The sequence below is a fragment of the Balaenoptera acutorostrata genome, chromosome 13, assembly GCF_949987535.1.
Source record: "Balaenoptera acutorostrata chromosome 13, mBalAcu1.1, whole genome shotgun sequence".
Classification (NCBI taxonomy): Eukaryota; Metazoa; Chordata; class Mammalia; order Artiodactyla; family Balaenopteridae; genus Balaenoptera; species Balaenoptera acutorostrata.
Genome location: NC_080076.1, coordinates 42261969 through 42279294, shown reverse-complemented (window position 1 = coordinate 42279294; position 17326 = coordinate 42261969). Strand labels below are relative to the sequence as shown.

At 38.3% G+C, this 17326-nt stretch overlaps 1 protein-coding gene across 3 annotated transcripts in view; it reads left to right on the top strand.

Moving 5' to 3' along the window:
- Positions 1–17326, top strand: part of GALNT1 (polypeptide N-acetylgalactosaminyltransferase 1) — a 131462-nt gene that overhangs the window by 59370 nt on the left and 54766 nt on the right. For all 3 annotated transcript variants that reach the window (XM_057526542.1, XM_057526544.1, XM_057526543.1), the window contains one exon: positions 7551–7725. In XM_057526542.1, the coding sequence (XP_057382525.1) occupies positions 7551–7725 (175 nt within the window). The remainder of the gene's footprint in view (positions 1–7550; positions 7726–17326) is intronic.

Genomic DNA, 17326 nt, shown 5'->3' with positions numbered 1-17326 from the left:
TCCCTTTGGGGAATCCCAATCCAACAGGAGGGAAAGAATATGGTAAAATAGTGATATGCTAGATAGCCTACTAGAGATGTGCATGAGAGCAGGAGGAAGGAACACCGTGGGGCATCTGAGAAGGTGCAGCAAGGAAGTGTAACGCTCAAGCTGTAGTATCAGGGTGAACAGGTGTTTGTTAGGTTTGATGGGTGAGGGGAATACCTTCCAAGCAAAGGAGAGAAGCATGTGCAAGATAAGCAAGTGAGAGACAGAGTTGATGGATAGGAGAATGTGAGGAAAGAGCACGGGATGAAGCTGGGAGGTTAGCAGAGGCCACATTACAGGAGGCCTTTTATGACATGCTAAGGGTTTTGGTCTAAATCCTGTAGGTGAGGCATGACATTGAAGGATTTTTTTGGCTGCGTCAGGTCTTAGTTGCGGCACGCGGGATCTTTTGTTGCTTCACACGGGCTCTTTGTTGCGGCGCACGGGCTTCTCTCTAGTTGTGGTGCGCAGGCTCCAAGGCGCGTGGGCTCTGTAGTTTGTGGCATGCAGGCTCTCTAGTTGAGGCCCGCGAGCTCAGTAGTTGTGGCATGCAGGCTTAGTTGTCTTGCAGCATGTGGGATCTTAGTTCCCTGACCAGGGATGGAACCCTTGTCGCCTGCATTGTAAGGCAGATTGTTTACCACTGGACCACCAGAGAAGTCCCACTGAAGGATTTTAAACAAGGGAATAAGTAACTTGATGGGATCCAGACTTTCAGAAGGAAGTTTGGTGGTCACGTGGCTGATGTATTGGCTTGGTGTTTAAAAGACGAGTTCCTTCGGTTTTTAAATAAAAATAAAAGACACATTTTTCATTTTCACCAAGAACTTTATTGAACAACATATTCACAGTTTTGTACCACTAACTTCTGCCATTTTTCAGGCAACTTCATAATTCCATCTTCCTAAAACTTATCTTTCTGAGCAAAGAAGTGTTTCAGGTGCCTTTTACAGTCTTCCAGGGGATTGAAATCTTTTCCATTAAGAGACTTTTGTAAAGACCGAAATAAATGGAAATCTGAAGGTGCAGTGTCTGGTGAATATGGCGGATTAATCAGAACTTCCCAGCCAAGCTGTAACAGTTTTTGCCTGGTCATCAAAGAAACGTGTGGTTTTGCGTTAATCCTGATGGAAGATTATGCATTTTCTTTTGACTAATTCTGGACCCTTTCGTCGAGTGCTGCTTTCAGTTGGTCTAATTGGGAGCAGTACTTGTTGGAATTAATCATTTGGTTTCTGGAAGGGGCTCATAATAGAGGACTCCCTTCCAATCCCACCATATACACAACATCACCTTTGGATGAAGACCAGCCTTCGGTGTGATTGGTGGTGGTTCATTCACTTGCCCCACGATCTCTTCCATTCCACATTATTGTACAGTATCCACTTTTCATCGTCTGTCACAATTTGTTTTCAAAACGGAACATTTCGTTACGTTTCAGCAGAGAATCTCATGCAGAAATACGGTCAAGAAGGTTTTTTTTCGCTTAATTTACATGGAACCCAAACATCAAAGCGATTTACATAACCAAGCTGGTGCAAATGATTTCAGCGCTTGATTTGGATACTTTGAGTATGTTGGCTGTCTCCCATGTGATATAACATTGATTGTTCTCAGTTAATGTCTCGATTTGATCCCTGTCAGCTTCAGCTGGTCTCCCCGACCTTGGAGCATCGTCCAGCACAAAACTTCGCAGACCACTTTTGACACGTTCGATCAGTCACAGCACCTTCTCCATACACTGCACAAATATTTTTTTGTGTTTCAGTTGCATTTTTACCTTTCTTGTAATAATAAAGCATAACATGCCGAAAATGTTGCTTTTTTTCTTCCGTCCTCAGTATTAAAATGGCTACACAAAAATTCACCAATTTTTTTTTTTTTAATGCATGCTGATATGACAGCTGTCACAGTACAATCTAACAAAAATGTTTCAAATGAAGTTAAAGACAACTAAGCGCTACCAGAGCCATCGTATGGGAAAAACCAAACAAACTTTTTGGCCCACCCAATACTAGCAGGGAATGAGACAGCAGAGACTGGTTGTGAAGCCGCTGGGAAGGTTTGGAGAAGTTCTTGGGGCCTACACTAAAATGACACTGGAGATGGGAGGAAATAAAATGTATGAGAAGTTTGTAAATAGTGGCATTTACATAGCATGGGGAGTCACTGAATGTAGGTAATAACGGAAAGTGAAAAGTCGAAGATGACTCTCAGGTCTTCCTCTTTGGATGAATTGATACGACGTGGGGCCCCCAGAGGCGGAGTGGCTTTGGTGAGAAGGCAGAAGGATGAGTCGCGTTTGGAGCATTTCACGTTGAGGTGTTGGGAGGGATGTTCGGCAGCAGAGGGTGGCTGGGGTAGAGCACGGGGGCGGCAGTGTGGGCCCCAGCAGTGTGTGGATGTTGGAAGAGACAGGCCAGTGTTGGAGAGGATCATGGAGGGTCAGCAAAGGGAAATAAGGCTTCTGGAAGTCAGAGTAGGAGGAGAAGCCAGAGGGAGTGGGGTCATGGAAATCCAGGAGTGATGTTTGTTCAGAGATTTTACCTGAGATGAAGAAGTGGTTCTGATGTGTTTCCCAACAGGGGGTTTCTTGTGACCCTAGCAAGTGCCATTTCAGTGGCAGTGGATTTGCTATTACTGATGTGTAGCTTATCCTTTTAGGAAGCTTCCACACAAAGAGATAGATAGTACAGTAGTTTAAAAGAAGGGAATGGAGCCAAAGTTGGTTCTCTATGTATGTATGTATTTTTTATGTATGTTGAGAGAGAGGTTTAAAATATAAAGGAATGAAGTAATACTTGAAAGAGCCAATTCTCAGCAGATGAGACAGTGTGGTATCAACCAGAAGAAAAGGATTATCCTTGAAGAGGATTCTAAGGTTAATACAGTTTTGGAAAACCACTAGTAGCATGAGCATCAAAGAAAAGGAGTAGCTTTCATACAAAGAACAGAAGTACGAAGTAAAGGAGAAATGGTCTGAAAGTAACAATGTAGAGCTATGAGAGAGCATCGTTACCTCCTGGGAGACAGAGAATGAAAGTTGTTGAGGGTTGTGAGGTTAGTGGGCTCTGGGGAAGAGCCGGATTTAAGTCTGGTAGATGGGGCCCCTGTTGAGACAAGACGATGTATTGATAGAAGCTTTATAATGGCCTGGGGGCATCAGGGTGTTGAGTGGGACAGACTGAGAAGGACGTGAGCAGCGGAAGGATGAGAGAAGCACTGAGCAGTAAGCCAAGAGGTGAGTTAATAGCTGAAGGGAGAGACTTGGAGAGGCCAGCGGTTCCAGGTGGGGCCCTAGAGCATCCATTTTTTCAAACTGTGTCCCATGTAGCCTTAAGGGATTGAAGGGAAAGAGTGAGGAAATGATTTAGGGAAGGGGGACAAATCTTGCTAAAACAAGAACAGTTTGAAAAATCTGCTCTGATGTGAAGTTTCAGTGCAGTGGGCGCTGAGAGGTCTCAAGTAGCATCAGAGGCCTAAGGCTGTTAAGGCTCTCAACATAAGGCTGCTGAGGAATTGTGGTGCCACTGAACAGATCTTTCACTAAAATTGTTGGGAGAGGGTTGATAGGTGATAGCACCAAGGATGTGGACCTTCTTAGTGGAATTAGCAAGTACAGTCAGTGACCTGGAGGAATGTAGGCCTCTTTTGATAGAACACATAAGGTCTCCAGGATATTCGTTTTCTATGGCATTTGAAAAACCAAATCAAAACAAAAAAGCATTCAGAGTGAACCTGTAGTTTTTTTGAAAATTAAATTTTCTAAAACATGAAACTTCTCTGCATTGTCATGTAAATGAAGTTTAACTAAAGTGTATAATAAAATGTTTGTTCTCACATAATACTTTGGAATAACACCTTAGTCACCCCCTTGTCAAAGTTGATTTGATTTTTAGAAATGATCTGCCTATAAAATTTTATGGCAACAAAAGTTTGTTTTTTAGTTCGGGAAATGATACTATCCAAACCCATTTCATTTGCTTTCAAACAAGTTTCACTGAACTCTTTTTTTAATTTACATGAAAGACTGGTAAGTAGAATACAAGGAAAGCTAATGCTTACTATCTTCTTTGTTAGTTGCTTTTTAATACTTCAAGTGCATTAGTAGTAAAAATATTCACTAGCTAGTTGCATTTTATCCTGGCATCTTTGCCAAAGAAAATTAGTTTACTGGTTGGTGTAATTCTTCAGGATATTATAATTTCTAAATTAGAGTATTGTGGTGGATTCTGTAAGTCATGCAGTAGTCATTTAACTTTTGATTAATGGTCATTTTAAATGCAGCTCTGAGATCTCATGTGTATCAGTAGGTTAAAGTATACAATGTGGGTATTATACCAGATATTTAGATTATTAGTAAGTACCAGGTGACCAAATTTGTAAAATATTGCAGCCAGGAGAATTTTATATGTTGTACAGTTTTGCCCAATTCTTTAAGACCTCAAGGCTAGAGTTTTACTTCACTGTGATGGGGCAGGATTTTAACTTTCTGGTCATACAGTCTCTTAGGCTGTAAGCAATCAAGTTTATACTTACTGGTTCTTACAGTAATAATTTCTTGAGTGCTCCTTCATGCTCCCCCAATCCTCATGGAAAATTTTCAAACATAAACAAAAGTAGAGAAAAATAGAAAATTGATCTCCCATATACCCATCATCTGGCTTCAACAGTTATCAACTCAAAGCTAGTCTTCTGGCATAGATACATGGATACCTCTTTCTTTTTGTCCTCCCCACCCCCCGTTTTTGGTGGTTATTGAAGAAGAAGAAATTGGTTTTTTTTGTTTTTTCCAATTTCCCACAGTCAGGATTTGCATCCCTTTAATGTTTTTTTATCATTTCCTCTGTCCCCTATATTTCCTGTGAATTGGTAAGTTAATCCAGAGGCTTGATCAGATTCAGGATCTACTCCACCCTGCCCCCAGCAAAAATATGTTATAGATGGTGTTCTGTATAACTTAATACTCAATTAAAAAACTGAGTAGTGTGAAAATGTTTCCATTTTAACTTTTCTTTAAAGCATCATCTTATGCTAAAATAGGGCAAGGTAACTGAAGGATATTTATAATCAGGGCCACTAGATGTCTCCCACCTGCTCTTCAGGTTATCTGTGCCATGCAGATAAAATAACTGTTACCTCTAGAACTCCGCTGCTTTATATTGACCCCTGACTGTCCCAACCCCCAAATCTGTTAATTACTCTTTATTTTCAGAGACAGGTAAGTAAGAATTGACTCTGAGAGTTTTATAATTTATGATATTTAAAGTTTTAAAAGCTTATATGGGCATTATACTTCTGTACTTACAGTTTTTATTACACTTGGCATTGAAAATTTTTGTCACTGAAAATTTTTAATTCTTATATTTAAAGAGCTTACTTGACAAAAATTAGGCGGGATTTGTTTTTAAAAATTGTGTTATAAGAGTTTCCTATAATTTAAGTTATTTCCTAATATTTTAACTTTCTTCCTGGAATCACAGTTCATTCTGAGAATGGGGAAAGTTATTATCCACCATTTTTTTCCTTGATAGTCCTCTAGAATAGATTTTATATTCTAGACAGAGTTTTTGAAGACCCAGTGAATAATATTCTGCAGCTCTGGTATTGGTAGGTTCCTTTGTACCCCATCTGAACAGTCATCCTATAGGTCAGCTTTACCAACTAGAGCTGTTCTTGGGCAGATGAAGCTTGGCTGAAATGAGCTGGTTTGTCTACTGCCTTGATGTCTTCATTTTTGTCCAGAGACTTTCGGGGATGCCTAAAAAACAAACTGTAGGAGAATAAAACTTTCAGCTTTAAAAATAAACAAGTAATGTACAAAACAGATATTTTCATCCCGTTCTTATCCTCACCTCATTTTCTACCCATCCCTCTTAGATGGGAAGTTTAACAATTTTTTTTCAAATTTAATATATTCTAGAACATATTTTTCTTGGAACACTTTCCAACATCTCAAAAGCATATAGCAAGGAACAAGATTTGGGAATTGCTGATCAGGAATATTATTCTTTTTACTGATATAGCTGGTCCTCCATATCCATGGGTTATATAGAGGCCTGACCGTACCACACCTTTTTATATAAGGGACTTGTGCGTCTGTGGATTTTGGTATCCGCAGGGTGGGGTGAGGGGGGTGTCTTGGAACCAGTCCCCATGGATACTGAGGGACAACTGTATATTACGAGATAACATTACTTCTGATTAGAATTATATTTCTTTTTTTTCATTAATAAGGTTATTTACTAGATATATTTCAAATATGTAATCTACATATATGGAATACATAATTTTAACACATTCCACTTAGCATTTTTAAAAATGAAGTATTTTTCTAGCCCACAAAGGAAATGTTAATACCTTTCAAAAGGTAGGAAGTTTAAGCCACATGAGGGTAGAGAACATGTAATGTGTTGTCTGCACTGATCCTCAGTGCCTGGCACAGTGGCTGCTATGATGTAGGTGCTCATTAAATATTTATTGTTGGAAGGCTGTATTTTCTCACTTAAGTGCAATAAAGTAAAAAAGTTTACAATGAATGTTTGAACAAATAAAAAGCTCAAAGCATAAAAGAAATTCAAATTAAAAGAAAGTCTCAAGAATTATATTTCTTGATGCTCCACCTTGCATAATGCTTATTATAATGTCTACTATTGTCAGTTCTAGGATTTCATTTTGACTTATTTTGAATAACACTTTTACTCACATATTAATTTAGCATGTAGTTATAAAATGCCTATAAAACACTGCTAAACTCCACAGAAGGTACATGAATGAACAAAAAACTCCAGCTAAAAAAGAGATCATAATCTAGTTAGGGGAGGGTGTCATAGGCAGGTTTAGCGATCATAATAAGAGAGAACTATTGATGAGAGACATAGAGCCCTGGACAAAATGATGTAGTAGTCAAGAGTAGTAAATGATCACTCTAGAGAGATGCAGAAAAGCTGCAGGAGAGAAGCTGTTTTTGCTGGGCCTTGAAGGACAAGTGTGAGTTTGGTATTGCTAGAGATAGAGGTAGGAAGGAGGTGCCAAGGGAGGGGGCCAGTGTGAGCAAAGGCACCAACGCAAGAAGACATGAGGCACATGGAGGAAAGTAGTGGGTGCTGTTTAACCGGAGGATGAGGATCTGGGGGGTGGGAGGTGGAGAGCCCAGCAGGTGGTGGGTTTGGGAAGTTAGATTAAATTTCCTATTAAAGAGATTGGCCTCCAGAAGACCATGAGAATAACACAATGAAGGCTATGCTTTAGGGAGATTAATGTGGTAAGGATATCCGAGATGGGAGTGCCAAGGCCATGAAGTGGTTCAGGTGAGTGGTACAAAGTGAGGAGGTCTTGAGTCAGGACGAGGCGTGGAAGCGGAGGACAAGGCAGCCCCTAGGCCGTGTCACAGACTGGGAGAGGATGGGCTCAGAAATGGCTCTGGTTGTTGAGGGCATAGTTTAAACTCAAATGTTATTAAACAGAAACATGAATCAATTGTTATACAATTAATGTTAGTTAAGTTTCCTCCTTATTCTTAGTTCTAGAGCCAGTACAAAAGCCTCATGAAGGTCCTGGAGAAATGGGGAAACCAGTCGTCATTCCTAAAGAGGATCAAGAAAAGATGAAAGAGATGTTTAAAATCAATCAGTTCAATTTAATGGCAAGTGAGATGATTGCACTCAACAGATCTTTACCAGATGTTAGGTTAGAAGGGTAAGTACCTAGTGTGGTCCTAATTGTATTTAATATGAATGAAAAGTATGTTATGAATTCCCAATAAATTGCACTTTAGTGTCGACTGTTCTTAAAGTGATCATTACATCACTAAGTTACTACTTACCCCCCCACTTAAATAGTTAAATGCTGATAAAATAATACCTCAAGTTCTAGTGATCATTGGGACTATATATTTTAGGCTTTGGAAGATAATTCTTTATCTTGATAGATTAGTAGGGATTTTAAACTTCATTATTAACAAAACATTTATATAATTAATTTTTTTTGATTTGAATTTTATTTTATTTTTTTATACAGCAGGTTCTTATTAGTTATCTGTTTTATACATATTAGTGTATATATGTCAGTCCCAATCTCCCAGTTCATCCCACCCACCCACCCCCGCCGCTTTCCCACCTTGGTGTATATAATTAATTTTTTACAAGATTCTTTTAAGTTGTGTGTAACTTAAAACGGTGAAGTATACAGTCATAAGCATACAGATTACTGAATTTTTACATATGTATGTACCTGTCTAACCATCATCCAAATCAAGTTATAGAACATTTCCATCACCCCTGAAAGTTCTCTTATGTTCCTTTCCAGTCAATACTCCCACCCCCAGGGGCAGCCATTGTTTTGATCTCTAAACATAGATTAGCTTTGTCTTTCTTTGAACTGTTTATAAATGGACCCATACTGTTTATATTCTTTGGTGTCTCTGAGATCCATATTGTTGCATATATCAGAAACTTATTCTTGTCCACTGTAGTGTTGTGGTTTGTTATGTGAATATACCATAGTTTATTTACATGTTGATAGATATTTGTGTTGTTTCCACTTTTTGACCATTGTGAATAAAGGCTATGGTGACATTTCTGTGCACATTTTAGGAAGACTTAAGCTCTCATTTCTATTTGGTATATGTATTGGGGAAAGGAATAGGGTAGACACTTAAGTAGCTTTAGCACGGGCTGCCAAACATTTTTCCAAGATGGTTGTACCAACTTACACTCCTACCAGCAATAGAAGGCCCAGTTGTGCCGTACGAAGAAGGTAATACAAGGTATCTGGACTAGAGGACAACAGGCCCAGTTAAAAGCAAGGGAACTGTACAGAGAAAGGTAGACCAAGTGAACATATACATTCTAGCTGTTGAGACCCCCTAGCCACCTTGCCTTCTATGGCTCCCATTAATGCCAGCAGCCAGGCTTTATCCCTCCAGGCAGGAGATTGGAGGATCTTTTTCAGCAGAATTGGACTAGCCCTAGAGAAAAGCAAAACAACTGCAAACACTGACATCAGAGATTCTCCAACTTAATAGCATAACCTGGTCACTCCAGTGGAGGATACTCATAGTCACTAAGCCTCACTTAAATATTCAGAGCTTATATTCAGTTTTTTGGCCTTCCATTTTTAGTAATAGATGGCCAAGGAATACTAGACATCACAGGAAACCCTCAAACATGTAAAGTATAATTCAAAACTTTAAGCAACTTGGAGGAAGCAAAGACTGACTATTCAGGGGGAAGAAAACTTAAAAAGAAATAATTAGTAATCCCAATGAAATAAGAAAACATATTACAACCATAAAACAAGAATAGGATACCATTCAAAAAATAGACTGAGAGAACCAAAAAGAGCTTTTGGGAATTAAAACAAAACAAAACTCAGTAGCAGGTTAGGAGGAAATCTTCCATAAAAATAGATCAAAGAGATGGACAATAGTAAAAGCATATGAAATTGAATTGACTATCAATGAGGACCAATATTTGATTAATAGGAGTCTCAAAGAGAACAACAAAAAAAGTGAGGAGAGGGGTAGGCAGGTGGGAAGGAGAAAATTTATCCACCAGATTTTCCAGAACTGGACTGTACAGGTTTTGGATTGAAAGAGCATTAAGTTTTCAGGACAACAGATGAAAACAGACTGCACCACCAAGGCATTGTGACTTTCAGAACACTGGCAATCGTTCCCTGAAAAAGACCTCTTATAAGTTTCTCTTGAGAAGAAAGCAGATCACAGTCAAAGGATTATTTATCAGAATATCTTCAAACTTCTCAGCAGCAACTCTGGAAACAAAGGAGCAAAATTCTAAAGGAAAATAACTTCCAACCTAGAATTCTGTGTGCATCCAAATCAACAATAAAGTGCACAGGTTAAATAAGGACATTTTGGGAATGCAAGGTCTCAAAACATTGAACTGCCGCCACATATCTTTTCTTGGGAAGTTACTGGCTTGTGCTCCACCAAAAGAGGACTTAAATCAAGGAAAAGGTTGACACAGGATGTAGAAGGCAGGAGATCTGATGTGCGAGAGATGGTGGGACTCTCTGGAAGATGGTGTGAGGACAGCCACGGGTGAGAGTTGTGCAGGCAGAGAGGCAGCCAGCCCGGGTGGGAGCAGCTCAGAAAATGCTCACCAGGAGAGACTTCAAGATGTTGTTGAAGTCGTACCTGATAAGGCTGCATGTCTTGGAGAGATTTAGACAATTGATGGAGAATTTGGGATTGAATTAGTAATAAGTACATAGAAAACCATTGCAAGAAAAAAATTAAACAATCATTAAATCCAGGGAAAATTTTGTAAAGTTGTTCAGAGAAGGCAGAGGTAATCATAGTTTATTACATGGCACAGCTATGAATAAGTCATAATAAGGTAACCATTGAATATTGTGCATGTAAAAATTAAACTGAGGGGATATAGAGTATTCATCCAGCAGATTGGTTCAGTGGACGTCAGTCAAGAGAAGCTTCGTTGTAAACTTAGATTTTCACAAACTGTGTACTGTCCTGAGTAATTTAAGAATTATTGAAGAAAGCTAGACTCCTCAAGGAAGTCTCAGTTAAATTCAGTGATGTGTGCATTAAAAAGAACCTTAACTATTATTGTTTATAGTAGAGTTGTTTCTACGCTTTTAATAATTCCCCTAAATACATCACCACTCTCAACACATTTTATTGTTTAGTTTTTAAAATCTTTTACATGGTTCTTGAAGATACTTTTATTAATGAGTAGCTTATAAGTATATTAAATATATTTATAAACACTGGTTTTTGCACAGTGAACAACTTCATGATATAAAGATCAGTGTTTAAACGGTGTGATATGTATGCTTGTGCACCAAATTTGGGGCTTGATGAGGACTTCTCAGACTTGAAAAAACCCTGCTTTGTGCTGGATTGCTAGTCCAGCTGCTAATACGCAGTCCTTCTGGCCAACCATTGGGTCTCTGTGGGACAGGGCTGCTTCATGAGGTGGCACAAAGTCACTACTACCACTGAATAGCCATTTTTTTGCCGCCTTGTTCCATTTCTGTGCTTTTATCCTTTTTTTTAAAAAAAAAGTTTTGAAAAACTTTTTATTATGGAAATTTTCAAATATATATAAAAATAGAGATAATAGTATGAACCCTAATGTATTCATCACCTTGCTTCAACAGTTCCTAAAAGTTCTCTTTTATACCCTCTAAGATGTCCTGCAAGAATCTCCTTCTCCTGGTATTTACACTTCTGTGTGGTCTCTTCCTATGTTGTGCTAGGGTTGGTCTGTATGACCAGCAGAACACCGTACAAGTGATGGAGTGTCATTTTCAGGATTGGGTTATAAAATACACTATGGTTTCCAATTTGGTCTTTTATTCTCACTTGGATCATTGACTCTGGGGTAGGCAAGCTGACATGACAGGAATGGCCCTGTGGAGAAGCCCACATGGTTTGTGGATTTTGGGGATCAACCAGTTGCGTGAGATTAGAAGCAGATTCCCCAACCTCAGGCAAAGACCTACCATTTGCAAATATTATAATATTTGTCTCTGAAAGATAGGACTCAGAGAACAAAAAAAAAAGGAAAGGGAAAAATCATGATACCGTTTTTCATACCTAAAAAAAGTATTAACAGTGATTCCTTGATAACATGAAATATCCAGTTAAATTTCCCTAGTTATGTCATATATTTTCCTTTTTTAAGAGTGTTTGTATCGGGGTGCAAATAAGGTGCACACATTGCAACTGGTAGATATCTATCTCAAGTCTCTCTTAGTCTGTAGGTTCCGTCTTCTTTTTTCCCTTACAGTTTATTATTTGAATACCTGGTGGAGCGTCTTGTATCTTTCCTGAGTCTGCATTTTGCTGATTGCTGGTGCCATTGATTGTGTTCTTCTGTTTCCTCTCGTCCCTGTAGATTGGTAGGTTAAAGGCGTTTTGTACCAATATCCTTGAAGTCAAGTAAGTTGTGACCCATTAGACAGGCCTATTATATGTCCCATCAGTCTGTTTTCTATCATTGAAACTCCGATTAGCCAGGCTTTGGACTGCTTGCATTGATTCTCTTAGTCCCTTTTATTTTTTCTCGTCTTTCTGTTCTACTTCCAGGGAGAAATGCTAGGCTACCTTTCAGCTATTCTCTTGAATTTTTTATTTGTTAAATTTTTAATTACTAAGTCGTTGCTGTTGTTTTCTGACTTAAAGATACAGACACAAAACCCTGCAACTTAACTTTTTTATTCACAGAAATATTTGTGAGATGTTTAGTATAACAGTAGCATTTTAATCTTTCTAGTTTTTAAAGTAATTTTAACTTTGGTTTAAAAAATTATCAGTCCTATGAGGCAGGCTGCTGTTAAGTGCCTCAGAGAGATTGCTGTAGCCCAGGACAATTGAATCAGGTTTGAATCCAGGTCTTCTGACTTTTAATTCCCTTCTTTCTCTGCCTAATTGCTGAAGGTTATTTTTTTCTCATTTTCTTAACTATTCCTTTTAATGTTAGATGAAATTCTGGAAACAGATTAAAATCATGTATTTAGTAGAATTCTGTTTATTTTCTCATGTTAGATAAGCTTCTCTAGATGATTTGGATAAACTTCTGGGAGTTGCTGTGCTTATCATTTTTAAGACTTATGGTTTTATAATCTTTTAGATGTTTTCAGTAATGTTGTTATTCTATAAATAGTAATTGGTAGTTCTAAGGCTAATATGTATTTTGTTTTCCGTTAAATACAATTTTGAAAACAATATTCTAACATAAATTTTACTCTTTGTATTTATCCTTTTATAGTATGATTTCTACCTGCTTCATGAAATGTAAATTTTTGTTATACAAGTTTAGTGAGTTCCCTCATTTTTTATCTGTTGCCTCAAAGACACACGTGATAATTAGTAGTTTAAAAATATGCCTTAAAATATTTATCTTGAAGTATTTTTTCTTTTGTGTTTTTTTTTTTTTTGGCTGCTTCGGTTGCTGTGCGCGGGCTTTCTTTAGTTGTGGCTAGCGGGGCTACTCTTCATCGCGGTGAGCAGCCTTCTCATTGCGGTGGCTTCTCTTGTTGCGGAGCATGGGCTCTAAGCGCGCGGGCTCAGTAGTTGTGGCTTGCGGGCTCTAGAGCGCAGGCTCAGTAGTTGTGGCGCATGGGCTTAGTTGCTCTGCGGCATGTGGGATCTTCCCAGACCGGGGATCGAACCCGTGTCCCCTGCATTGGCAGGCGGATTCTTAACCACTGCGCCAGCAGGGAAGCCCTCTTTTGCATTTTCCATCTTTCACTAGTGATCTCTCAGAAATTTTATTCTTTGGAAAACGTAGCTTTCGCTTTCCTTATTTTAGCTATTAATTTTTTTTGAATGAAATAGTCTAAACATTCAGAAGGCTATAGGAGATAACAAAGCTTTGTATCAACCACTAACTTTATTGAATTTTAACAAGTTGCCATATTCTCTTCATAATTTGTTTTTAAAATAAAACTTTACAGCTACTGTTGAAACCATTTGTGTACCCCTCCCCAGTTGTATTCCATTCCTCTCTAACCATAGGTCTGATTTTTGCATTTATCATTACTGTGCATGTTTATATCTATCTATCTATCTATCTATTATCTATCTACCTAAATAATATATAGTTTCATATTTTTAACAACAAATTCTAGCATAGCATATGCACATATTCTTCTGCAACTTTAAAATTGTTCAAGCATTGATTTTGAAATTTGGCCATGTCATTACATGTAGTTCTAGGTCATTCATTTTAACTGCTTTGTAGAAGTCCATTGTGGGAATATACACCATAATTTATCTATTTTGCTTTTGCTTAGATGTATATACTTTACAGTTACAGAATGTCTATAAATATCCTTTTTAAACAAGCATGTATTCTCTTGTACAGATGTAACAGTTTTCTGTGGAGCAGTGCTTTCCAAATTGTAGGTCATGACCCCTTAGTCATTAATGGATCATGAGATCAATTTAGAAGACCTTAGGCCTCAAGTTTTTTTTTATGGTATTTCATACACAATGTGAATACCTGTTAGCATTTTAATTAGTGAAATAGAAGATATTGGAGTGTATCTCATGTAATAAAAGTTTTTTTTCATTAATCATTGTTTCAGAATGTATGTTTTACAATGAGGTAAAATGTATTTGTTACCATGTGTTATGGTCAGTTGCACAGAGATGCGAAATAATTGTGTTGAGAGTAATGCACTTTTTAATTTCATTTGATGTTTTTAAAAATTGCTCCCACTGTGGTTTCACCAGTTTACATTTTCCAGCTGCAGTGGCTGAGAGATTACATTGCTCTGCATATTCACGCAGAGGATAGTAGTGGCATGAGTGAGATAATAATAGTGGCATGGACGAGGCTGGCACAGGTGAAGAAGTTTTCAAATTCTGATTGTATGTTTAAGATGGAAGCTATCAGAATGACAGGTTGGATGTGTGGAGTAAAAGAAAAAAGGAAAAGTTAGGAATTTAGGCCTGATTAGCTATCTGAATTAAAGTCATACTTGCCAAGATGGAAAGGAGAGGAGAAATACGGGAATAGAGATCAAGAATTGTTAGCACATATTTATAAAATCTTGGAGTTCAGGGGAGGTATTGAAGCTGGAGTCATTAAGGGATAAGAGAATTTAAAGTCACGGGACTGGTTGACAGCCACTGGAGTGGATGAGGTGAAAAAGGGGTTAGGGAGCTAATGTTCCAGCCTTTGAAGATTGAGAACAGGAGGGAGATCTAGCAAGAGGCTGAGGAGAGGTGAGGTAATGTTTCAAGGGGGAAGTGGCCAGCTGTGTTAAATGCTGCTGAGAGATTAAGTTGAGATCTCTAAACTGACCGACGGTTTCAGTGTGTGGAGAGGCTGTTGGACAGGATTGTTTGTATGGAGTTATAGGCAATGAAACCGTGGTTTAAAAGAATGGGGAGACTTTCCATTTCTTTAATGGTGTCCTTGGTGATCTGGACCAACTCTCCAGATGAGAACATCTAGAGAGTTAGAAAAATCATCCTCTTGGAAACATCCAGAGGTTAGAAAGCACAGCTTAGAAGGTAGTGAAAAATTACAGAGCCAACATCTGGGAAAAGATGGAAACCCAGAGAAATGAGCATAGAATTTGGAGGCTACTTTTTATCTAGAGGCATCTGCTGAATCCAAAAGGTATATACTGAGAAACTAAATAGTGCTTTCGACAGGAAAGAAAAGATATTGGGAGCAAGAGGGACTTAATGAGGTGCTGGCTGTGTTCTATTTCTTCACCTGAGTCATAATTACATGAGCATTTGCTTGTGATATCTCATTTGTTCTAAATTTATGTTTTTTGCACTCTGTTATGCTTCCCGTAAAATCAACTTGAAAAAAGAGTGGGAGAAACAAAGTGGGAGGGAAGCAGTGGAGACAGCAAGTATAGCAGTGCTTTTGAGGTGTAATTGTTGGAAAAAGAGAAATGGGGCAGTTAGCTGGGGAGATTGTGCAATCAAGGGAGACATTTTCTTTTTCTTCTGTAATATGGCATATAGTACAATATGGTTGTATGTTGATAGAAATGATCCCACTGAGGGAAAGTTTGAGAGGGGAGTATTATAGCAAGAGCATTCAACTTGAGTAGGTGAGAAGGAATGTAGTTGGCTTCAGACAGGAACAGGGATAATGCAGACATTGTATAATGGGGAAAAGGCACAATGTTCATGATCACAGATGTCTAGAGGATGGTCAGTGTGTTGATGGGAGTATGGAAATCCTCATCTGATGGCTTTTTTCAGTGAAATTAGAAACAAGGTTAACACCTGTGAGTGAGGAGGGTAGGAAAGGTATTGGGAATCTCAGGAGATGTGGAACAGTTTGCAGGGGTTAACCAGGAAATGTAGTGGGAGTACTGGATAGTGCTGAGAGCCTCCTTGAGGTTTGTGTTTGTAAACTGAAAATGAGACCATTCAGCATGCTCATATGTTTTCTTTAGCCATATTCAGCAGCCCTAGTGCAGATGCAGAATCAGCGGAAAGTTGGATTTAGCTATTGGGATATTGCCAAGCAAGTGAGATAGAATAGGGAGATACAAGACAGTGATTGTAATAAAAAGTCCTGGAAAACATGAAGAGGGTCACAGAAAGTAAAAGGATGGAAGGGTCTGGATTTGAGATCCCAATGAAGAAAGCTAAGGATCTGGGATTATTGGAGTAACTGAGTTGGAACAAGCCAGGATGTCAGGGGGAGGGAGTGGGGATGGGAGGTGGAAGGAGCAATGGTGACCAGAGATTGGGATGCTTAAAATGGAGATTTTCAGTAATGCTGTGGTCTAAGGGTGTAGCATGAAAGTAAGTGGATGATATATGGTGGAGGAGAACAGAGCAGAGCAAAGATCTGAGAGGCCAAGTATTGATAAATCGACTGCATGGAAACTAAAATGACTGATAATGTGATGACAAGACTAGTGATGGAATTGGTAGGGAAGGTGACAGATGACTGTACCAAGGATGGGTTGGCAACTTCTGATAGCACATTCTTTAAAGGACCTGAGGCTTCTTAGGGAAGAGGGAGAAACATAAGTCTTGAAATAGCGATGAGGAACAAGGGAGATACTTGCCCCCACTTCCAGACTCAGTGGTTCAAAGGATGTTGAAGAAAAGCCAGCCTTCTCTTGAAAGACCACTCAGGAGGCAGTATTCTTGGTGATATTTTAATTAGTGTAGAATATGAAGGGAATAAGCAGAGAAGAGATTGTGAATATTTGGGAACTTTGCTAATGACAGTAACCATGAATTCCAGAGAGCACAGTGGAAAGGTTTAGAGATTATGAGCTTTAGTTAGCCAAATCGCAATTAGAATTTGGGTAATTCACGATGACCTGGAAGGCTTGGGTTTTTTGTTATTTGTTCATAGCCTTATCTTCAGTACCTAATGCTTTTAAAACATTTTCACTAGATCTATAATTATGTCTATTCTCATTTCTAATATTGTTTGTTTCTTTTCTCTTTTTTCCTTAGTCAGTCTTGCTAGTGGTTTGCAGTTTTTAAGTTTAAAAGAGGAGTAGCTTTTCCTTTTGTTTATCCAGTTTTTAAAAACTTGTTTTCTATGTCATTATCTTTTCTTCTATTTTGTGTTTAATCTGTTTTCTCACTTCCTTAGTTAAATGCTTAACCTGTTAATTTAAAATATTTTTGTTTTCTAATAAATTCATTAAAGACTCTAAATTTACATCTGTGAATCATGTAAGTGCACCCTGCTAGTTTTATGTGTAGTACTTTCATCCTAATTCATTTACAAGTAGTTTGTAATTTCCATTTGATTTCTGTTCAACCCAGGATGACTTAGAAGTACATTTTAAAATTTCTGTTTAC